The sequence below is a fragment of the Carassius carassius genome, chromosome 4 (assembly GCF_963082965.1).
Source record: "Carassius carassius chromosome 4, fCarCar2.1, whole genome shotgun sequence".
In the NCBI taxonomy this organism is placed as follows: Eukaryota; Metazoa; Chordata; class Actinopteri; order Cypriniformes; family Cyprinidae; genus Carassius; species Carassius carassius.
Window position 1 is genome coordinate 9,238,297 of NC_081758.1, and position 10,078 is coordinate 9,248,374.

At 36.6% G+C, this 10,078-nt stretch overlaps 1 protein-coding gene across 2 annotated transcripts; it reads right to left on the bottom strand.

Annotated features, from left to right (window-relative positions):
• Window positions 1-2,100: 2,100 nt before the first annotated feature.
• On the bottom strand, window positions 2,101-6,780 carry zmynd19 (zinc finger, MYND-type containing 19). 2 transcript variants are annotated; one of them, XR_009429143.1, is made up of 7 exons: window positions 6,526-6,780; window positions 4,953-5,012; window positions 4,752-4,858; window positions 4,408-4,548; window positions 4,096-4,276; window positions 3,394-3,616; window positions 2,101-3,249 (listed from the first exon to the last, which is right to left on the bottom strand). XR_009429143.1 is itself a non-coding variant. In XM_059546110.1 (6 exons), the coding sequence occupies exons 1-6, from the start codon at window positions 6,574-6,576 to the stop codon at window positions 3,473-3,475; spliced, it is 684 nt and encodes a 227-aa protein (XP_059402093.1). In that variant the 5' UTR covers window positions 6,577-6,780; the 3' UTR covers window positions 2,101-3,472. The 2 variants fall into 2 exon arrangements, 1 of the variants encoding a protein (XP_059402093.1); XM_059546110.1 differs by having other exon boundaries at window positions 2,101-3,616.
• Between the last annotated feature and the right edge of the window lie 3,298 nt (window positions 6,781-10,078).

Sequence of the window (10,078 nt, forward strand, 5' to 3'; positions counted from 1 at the left end):
ATGACTAACACTTCATGACTTATTAGAGATTTAATTATCAAATGGCGGATTCGCAAATGATCGCTTTAGTAGTACATTCGGCAGGCAATTATACAATAATGATATTAAATAGTGGGGCAAAATCGGCTGCCAGGCCACCGGGAATTGTCCCGGTTCTCCCGATGTCCAGTCCGCGCCTGATTTCCACAGACAGGCAGAATGTGCAAGTCATATATTGCATTTTTGGGGCTTAATATTCACAGACACTAGTCGATGTCATGTTTTGATTCAAGTGTAGGCTACTGACCTACTTTTGATTTAGTCATCCAAAATGTGGCATATTCTGTCCGCGTTAGGCATTCCGTTTTTATGAATGACTGTATTTCCGCATCCCGGAAATTATTAGGGCGGTATGTCTCAGAATAGTCAGTGCAATTTGGGAAAGAAATCAGTTAAATCTGTATGTGGATGTGTGTAAATAATCAAATGTAATCCCCTTTGTAATCGTTAAAAATTTCATAAGTAACTGTAATTTAATTACTCATTTTTTCGTAGTAACTGTAACTAATTACAGTTACAATAATTTTGTAATTAAATTACGTAACGCCGTTACATGTAACTAGTTACTCCCCAACACTGCTACTAATATATATATATATATATATATATATATATATATATATATATATATATATATATATATAATCAATCAATAAAACAAAGGAAAAACTAAGTAGTAAGGAAGAAAAGTAATAGGTACAGTATTATCAGATTGCTTCAAAAATTTAGGCTACTGTGGCTGAATCTTGACAATGACGTTAATACTTTTATTAACCTAATATTACCTAATACATTATACGCTATTGCCTTAAAAATGTATTGTGGCAGTGATGGTATATGATAATATTGTGGTTATTTGTATATATAATATATACCACAGCATTAAATGAGGTCACACTTTATTTTAGGGTCCAATTCTCACTATTAACTAACCATTAACTATGACTTTTGCCTCAATTAACTCCTTATTTGCTGCTTATTAATAGTTTATAAGGTAGTTGTTACGTTTAGGGTATAGGGAAGGATTATGGATGTCATGCATTATATGTACTTTATAATCACTAATAAACAGCCAATATGTTAATAATAGACATGCTAATAAGCAACTACTTATTAGTGAATTGGACCCTAAAGTGTTACCAAATGAATTATTTACATTACCCTAAAGAATATCAAGTAAATCAGTAAGCACCACTATAATGGTACTGTATAATTGTGTTACAGTATCATGTACAAAACAACAGCATGATGCAAATTATGTGATTTGTTATATATTTATTTTTTGTTATAAAAATTATATAATTCCGACAGTTTCGCTGATGAAATGAACACTCAGGTAACTGGTCTTGACCATAGACTGTATAAAAACAGGGTCTCGACGTAAATAGATCGGGACATCGTCTGCTGCTTGGAGTTCCTCAAACCGTACCATTAGCTTCTTTTGGAGGTGTATAACTTACTGATCATTACATTTAAAGACAATTCAAGATGTCTTGAAAACATTTGCCTGAAGATACACAAATTAAATAACCACCCCTCCAGTTCCCATAGCTGTTAAATTTTAAATGAAGCAATAAATTAAATTAATAAAAATGAAGACAACATATGTGGTACATGTAGTCAAAAGTCAGTTGAATATGTTCATAGTAAATGTGATGAACAAAACGTGTGAACTCCAAGTACTGACATACATCTTAACATTTCTGCTAAACCAACTGGTCAAAAAAAATTAAAAAAAAATAATAATAAAAAAATATTTTGCCATTTCAGGTGTCCACCCCTAACATGAAAAAAAATAACATTTTGAATATGTATTTTCCTGTCTGCATTTCTTACAATCCATCTAAACATCATTATACATTTCAGGGCCACTGTATGTGCTTTTAAAGATTGATTTTCACTCAGATCGTTAAATGGCACTCAATATTTCAAAATTACTCAAATTGCAAAGACTTAACACATCTTTATAACCATATTGTACACATTTTTGGTTCAGTGAAAAGAAAAACCAAGGAACATGTTTTAGCCTCAAAAGACAAAACAGACACTATGCAACCAAAATAACCTTTACACAATTGAGAATTTATTTCATTAATCTTATACTTATGTTACAGTGACAAGAGATGGTCAGTCATCACAAACTTTGTCCATTCACATATTTATGCATTTAATGTTTGTATGATAATAGCTTAGAAAAAATAAAAAGAACAGACACCCCCGACCTACCCTAAAATCCCATTTCTCAGAAAAAGTGATCAAAGTGAGGATATTCAGTGCACAGTGTTCAACTCCAACCAGATAAATAAATTATTTAGAAAACGAACACAGACAAACATCACATGTATGCGTCTATTATACAGTACATGCTTATTTGTGAGTGCACATCACAGTTTGGTAGAGTTGCCCTTGACGTAAGAGGAAGACACACTTGGAATTTGTGTGCACAAATTTTTGTATCAAGAAGAGAAAAAAAAGAAGTCAATTCATAAGTTTCACTTTTTTGACAAATATTTTAGGACAAACAACACGACTAAACATTGAATGACGGGGACCCATATGACAATTTTAGACATCCAAATACACGTTGACAACATGAATCGGTCAACTTTCCATGTGGGTTTTCAAGTTTTTCCCAGGACATCCCTCTAAACTGAGTGCTTGTTACGGTAAATGAAATTAAACATGGCATGAGTGGGAAGGGTAAATAGGATTGTAATGCATTTCAAAAATAGATAGAAGCCCCCCCAACCCCAAAAGGCATACTCCCCAACACTGCAAGCTTAAAAGAAATCCCATAGAGCAAAGACAGAAAGAAAGAAAAATTAACCACTTTATCCATGTCCTTAAGTCAATAATGGCATTGCACACACAATACTGGTGGTGTGGTTTTGCACACCTATTGGCTTTATACTTAATGAAGGTATGGCAGGTGAATGACTATGTGCTAGGTTATGTGCACAAGAAGTCCAAGTGGGAGAAGAGGAGGAGGAAGGGTAGTACAGTGAAGAGGTCCATATTCCATCTCATCAGTTGTACAGCAGTTTTGTCCCTCGGCAGCTAACACTTCATGACAGAAGGGCGGATGGAACAAGTCAGCGCATGACTGTCATTACTCATATGCAGTCCACAGAGAGAGAGTTATGACGGCATGGTGTTTTTCTTCATTAAACACACATCCATAGCAGCAGGTGGAGCCTTTAAGACCTCCCTCTGAACAACAACAACAACAACAACAAAAAAACTCCATTTCCCATAATCCCCATAGACAAGTTGTGGAGATATGAAAGTTCTGGGAAGTATGTTTTTCCCCCCTAATAGGCCCATCCAACATACCAAAATTGTCCCCTATCTTACCAGCCAGTTTTTGCATTTCAACTCAGTCTCATCCCACACCCCCTGTGACCATCGTTCTTCAAATTGGGGTAGAGGGGGATCATCGCTCAGGCTCAGACTCCAGAGCCAGAACCCGTTTACGTTCACGGCACTGCTTCTTATGGGCCGGCCAATCTCTCTGTTGGCACTGTGAGCCGCAGTAGCGTGCCACTTGGCATCGGCCACAGATGTTGAACTCCCTCAGCTGGAAAGGTAAAAAGACAGAGACACTAGTTAAATTGTCACTATTCAAATAAATGAGATAAAGACAATAAGCATGGTAAAGTGACAACTTTTTGAAAAACATACTATCAATATTAGCTAATTAAGAGCATAATATATCTGAACATGGTGCATAAATTTGTGCAACAAAAAGATAAACATTTCCATATACACCAGCATATATGACTGTTGACATGCTCCTTGTGCTATTTTGCAAACTAAAAGCATTGCATTTAAAAAAGGAAAAAAAGGCTTATGTGAGGGTTATGTGGCTGCGTTTACTTCCATTCTTTCACGTCCAATCCTGCTTTTTTTTAAACTCTGGACAACCTGAGAATGCACCAGCTCAACTATAAAGGACAGATGTACTTACAACCTACTATGTAAATTTACACCTCGTCTGAACATGAAAAAAAACTTAACAAAAGACCTTAGAATGACTTTTCTCAACATCATACTGACCCTCCTCTCAATCAGCGAGCAGGGTGGGTAGTGACACTCGTAGTAGGTGCAGGAGCACTCCTCCTCTTCCACCAGCTCTCCATTGGCATTGTAGTAGCGTGTGCGACTCAACTCCAGATACTGCTCTTCCACTGGGTCTGCTGGAACCTGTTGGATGGCCAGCCAGTATAGCGACTGCTCTCTAGAGAGGACATTATACAGGGATAATTTAGAAAACACCCCACAAGACAAGTAGAGTACAGTTCATCACTATTTTTGTTTGTTTGTTTCATGTTTATGTCTTACAATCTAAATGTATGGATTTTTAATTACCTTTGTTTGCTGGACAGTTCTTCTGGTTTGGGACTCCATCCCACAGGAACGAGACGCAAGTTGTCTAGACGGTTGTCCACTGTGACTGAGTTTATGTGAACTACTTGGAAACTTGGTGCAATTCCACCTCTGTGTTTTTCCCTGTGAACAAATACACTAAAATGTGACTACTTAAAACATCCATTTGTCTACTTATTTACAGCGTCTTCAAGGTTTGTACTAGGGTTGTGCAATTAATCGCATGCAATTGTCATTGTAAATGCCCAAATTGCGACCCGAATATCTTAAGACCGTAAACAGTGAAAAACCAGTGGGAACTTCAATGGCTCTAACAGTACACTCACCAGAGTAACTCATGGAGTGGTCGACCAGCCCATCTACCCTTGCCGATGTCAAAGGCATAAGCAAAGATTTTTGCCCCATTACCATCTGCATCTACTTCCATGCGCGCCTGAAAATAAAGACATGCAGGCATTGAATTTCACAGGAAAAAAGCAATCAACTTAAAAAAAAAAAAAAAAAACATATACAAAATGAGTTCTCACCTCAAAGGCATAGTTTTCCACCAATGGTATGTCTTGTTCATCAATCAGAGTGTACTTTGTCTAAAAAAAAACAAAATGGTGTAATAATATACAAAATATAATCCTTTTTCTTTCTCACTAAAGACTTAAGTTATACAATAATACATTTTAGGGTCCCCATACTTTTTGGCAAATTTTCTATTAGTTTCTATTATTAAAAGTTAATGTGTGTGTGTGTGTATATATATATATATATATATGTATATATATGTATATATATATATATATATATATATATATATATATATATATATATATATTTATAAATTAAAACAAACTTATAACATAGAATTAACTTTTCGATTATGTTTAACTATGGTATCGGGAAACGCCTGTACTGTACTGTTGATGTACTGAATTGAAAACGACGGAACTTGCGACCACAGACTAGGATGCTTTTGGTAAAAGCACCTCATACAGGTTTAGCAAACCAGGTAAGCCGGTTAATTAAAAAACAATCCATTTACGAATCAGACATCGCTATTGTCTGAGAAACAATGCCTAACGTTACTCGTATGATTACTCAATACCGCGCTTTCTGGTAATTTGGACAGGTAAGTTAATTGTTGGTATTTTAAAACTGCTTTTTAATCTATATGTAAAGTATATCGGTAGCGGTCTGTAAAATAATATGGAAAACTATTTCAAATGCCATTAGATTCCAGAATTTAATGAGCATAAAACAGATGAAAAGTAAGCAAACTTTCACATTATCACAGGAGAAACACGTGTGCAAATTCAGCCGACCAGACTATTCCGTCTTATGACAACATAAAACGGGCATCATTATATAGTACGCATCTCGTTTGTGCCTCCTTTCATTCGACTTCTCACATGCTACTATTGTTTAACCCCTATGGACATCTATTTACCGGCTGCCCTCTAGTGTCATGGCATGAGCGGCCTGGCATCCCAGAAACCGCTTGGGTTTGTTCAGGTTGAGGCAAGAAAATGTTAATAAATTTTAATAAACTGACAGCATTTCGCAGACGGTTTAGCTATACATTACAAGGCGATTGAGATTAAGTGACTGTATAAATGTTTGACAGATGAACCGTGTAAGGACAGTGCTAAGGCTCATCACAGCCGACATGCCGGTTGTCATGCTGCTGTCGGTTCCTGGTTGAGGCATTTTCAGAGCTCTCTGAGCCATACTTGATGGCAGTGTATTAACTGATATAAATTGAGAAAAAGGAACAGTTATGTGCTTAAAACCTTATTCAAGTGTAAACGGAAAAATAAAACTTTGACTTTCCCTGGCTAACTAGCGAACTCTTGCCTCAGCCGTCTAGCAGCGCTATAGCCACGCTAGCAGGCACAACCACAGCAAAAGTAGGCGGCTCAAAAAGGATTATAAATCCACCCGTTTCGACGACAATTACATACCTATATTACATATATCCCTCTTTGACCAAAGTCGATAATATCACATGGACAAATCTGCCACTTAATTGTTAAACACAAGCATTTAGCTCACGGTTCTCGGATCCCCTCCCCTTCGCGTCGCACATGGCAGCCCGAGGATTCAGCTCACCTTCCCGGCCACACGGCCAAGTCGAACAATCCCAAGCTTGAAATCCGACATTAGAGGGGGTGTCAGGTCTGGGATGAAACGTGAGAGTAGGTATGATGGTATTAGGTTGGAAACCGGACCGGGCAAGCCAACCCTGAGTACAATTTTTAGTGTAATAGGGTCAGTCGTTGCCCGCGTCTTCCCCGCCCGCTTCCAAACCTCCGTGATGCACCACTGAGAGGCGCGTTGGAAAAACCTGCCCGCTTCTGGGGGAGGGAATAACAAAACTTAGAACGTAAACCAATCGTAAAAGCCCACTGACAGCCACTTGTCCAATCAGAGCTGTGCATCGTCAATACATTTGCATTGGGTATTTAATGCTTATGCTGACGTATCATGGATAAACAGGCTGCATCCGAAAACGTAGGCACTAGGCAGCTGACTTGCTGCCGTATGAGGCAATGACTTTGCAGGCAGCGTTTTTGCACAAAGACACCTCATGAATCTGATTTCGGACAGGCTTCAGAGAGAGCGGAACGATTTAATAATTTACAACAAAATACTATTTTTAGTGATAACGAATATTTAATTACTTATCACGGTTTTCTCGCTAGAAACATAAAAAGTTAGAAATATACATTTACACACAAACTGACCACCAAAGGCAACTTACATCTTCTTCTGGTATTAATGGCTGTTGGCAGACCAACTTGATTGGAGCATACCCGCCAACTACTGGATAGGAGCGTAGAGCTAATGGTTGGGAAGTTGAAAAACAATAACACAAGTGACATTGGGGGAGGGGAGAGAGATGGATATCCCCAGAACCTAAGGTTAATATAGGGATAATTGAAAAAAAAAAATAATAATAATGGTTGGAGTAGGGAAATGAAAATATATGCAATATTGTACAAGAATTCATAAACAAAAACTATTATGGATCCATAGAAATATATACAGATGGTTCTAACGATCCAAGTAATGAGCATGTGGGTGTGGGTAGTGCTATTCCAGAGTTCAAAATACAGAACAGTAAAAGAATATACAATAATGTAACTATATATACAGCTAAATTTGTTGCAATATACCTGGGTTTACAATGGGTGGAGGATGTCAAACCTGACAGTGGTGTTCTATTCAGACTCAGCAGCAGCATTGAAGATTATTATTACTATAATAATCTTCAATGCTGCTGTTGAGTCTGCACAGAACACCACTCTATCAGGTTTGACATCAAAGTATATAGTAAATCAACCAGAGATGACATTTTAATAGAAATATATACAGTGTTGTTAAATTTGAAAAGACTGCAAGTAGATATTCAATTTTGTTGTATACCAGCAGCACACATAGGAATAGTAGGTAATGAAGAAGCTGATAAATGAATAATAAAAAAGCTCTAAATCACAGTGACATTATAGATATTATAAAGTGAAGGAAAAAAAAAAACATTGACAAACTTTGGGAAAAAAGTTGGGATTCAGGTAATACAGGAAGGGAATGTTACAGAATTCAAAGATCAAAGTTAGAACAGTTAATAGAAATAGAAAGGAGAAAATTATTATTATGCAAGACTATGGTTAGGACATACAAGTCTTAACAATACATTATTTCTTATGAATAAAGTAAACACAGACAAATGTAAGGTTTGAAACTGCAAAGAAAATGTTTTAGGAATAGAAAAATGATCAGAATTACGTTATCAAGGCAATAATGATTTTTATGCAAGAAAGTGGGTTAGTTTGAAGAATTTAAGATCATAATGAAATCATGATGTTACACACTCCCATATAGTTGCTGGAGGTATGCACCTTAACATTGGCCTGTAACTGACAGAAAACTAAAAGAAGAAGAGGGGAGAGAGAGGGAGGGAAAAAAACTTTATTTTAATACAAGGGTATTTTAAATTCTATTAATCAGTCTGGTTTCTTTTAGGAAAATAATTATTTCAAGAAATATTCTTAGTTTTTTGTTTTGTGCCATTTCCTAACAGAACCTGAGGTGACAAGAAGTAAAGCAGAATTTGGATTCCAAGGTGCCCTGATGGATTCCTGCCTTGGAATGCTGCCTATGAAGGTGGCATTTTAGAGGTTTGCGATGAAGTATGACCGCTCTGTCTAATCACAACACGAAATTTCACAACAAAAACTGCCCCTTTTATAACCGTGCCTTTTCATTAAGTAACTAAAACACAACATTTTAGCGTGAAACAATGCTCAGCTGGTGTAATGGACACATTCAAATTAGCCAGTTGTACAACCCTATATTTACAGAAAAGTTGGGACTTGTCCTCTTGTAAAATAAAAAAAATAAAAAAATGGTGATTTGTTCTCTTCAACTTTATTTAACTGACAAAAGTTCAAAAGAAATATCTCCAATGTTTTCACTGATCAGCTTAATTTAATTTTGTAAATATAAAATGTTTTGATTTTGATGGCTGCAACACACTCCAAGAAGTTGGAACAGATGCCTGTTATTCTCTTCTTCATAATGCACCATATTCAAAGAGTCCTTTGCAGGAGGGCAAGTCAAGCAGATCCACTGTCGAAACCATGCTGTTGTTGCACATGCAAATTGAGGCCTGGCATTTAACCAAGATGTCAGCATATGTCTCTATGCAATCCCAATATATGCCTCAGCCTCAAAGGTACCTTCACATACAAGTCATGGGTGAATTGCATATGAAGGTACTATTGAGGCTGAGGCATATATTGGGATTGTAGGCACTAATGTACCCCCATACGATGACAGATGTTGGCATTTGTACTCGTTGCTGAAAGAAGTCTGGATGGTCTCTTTTTGTTTTTGGCTAGATGAACACCTAGCCACCTTTTTGCAACTACATTAAGTGACAATATTTTTTAAGTACTCCCAAGGCCATGTCATTGTATTTAACACAATAGCATGATGATTTATCATGCTGTTCCATCTGATGGCTCATTGCGCATCTTAACGTAAGGGGTGGGGGGGTAGTCATGGCCTAATGGTTAAAGAGTCTTGAAACCAGAAGAGAAGGTTGTGAGTTTAAGTCTCAACATGGTCTGAGATTCTTCCAGATTCTCTGAATCTTTTTTTCAATATTATGTATGATAGATGTTGAAACTTGAAATCATCTTTGACCCATCTTTTCTTGCAAAGACTGACACTATGGTTAATCCTTTTAATTATTTTTTTTTAAATCTAATCATGATACCCAAATAAATCCTCTATACACATATATACTACACTATTTGAATGGACAGTCATTTGTAGTGGTGTCAGAAATAATAGTGGACAATTATCGATTGCACTCAATCAATCCCATAATGCACCCTTGATAACGATTATACCACCCCATAAAAAAAAGTTGAGTCAGTATAGTTCACAACAAAAAGAGAAAGGCTGCAAAGTGAAAATGAATGTGTAAAAATGTATAAAGACCATATAAGTAACTGTGTTGAAAATTAACTTGTGGAGGTTTGGAGCATGGAGAGTTACATATTAACAGAACAGTTCTGTCTAATTTCAAACCAACACCAGACATGATACATGCAAGATCAGATGAAAAATTAGCATATTGCTAAAACAGATAGAT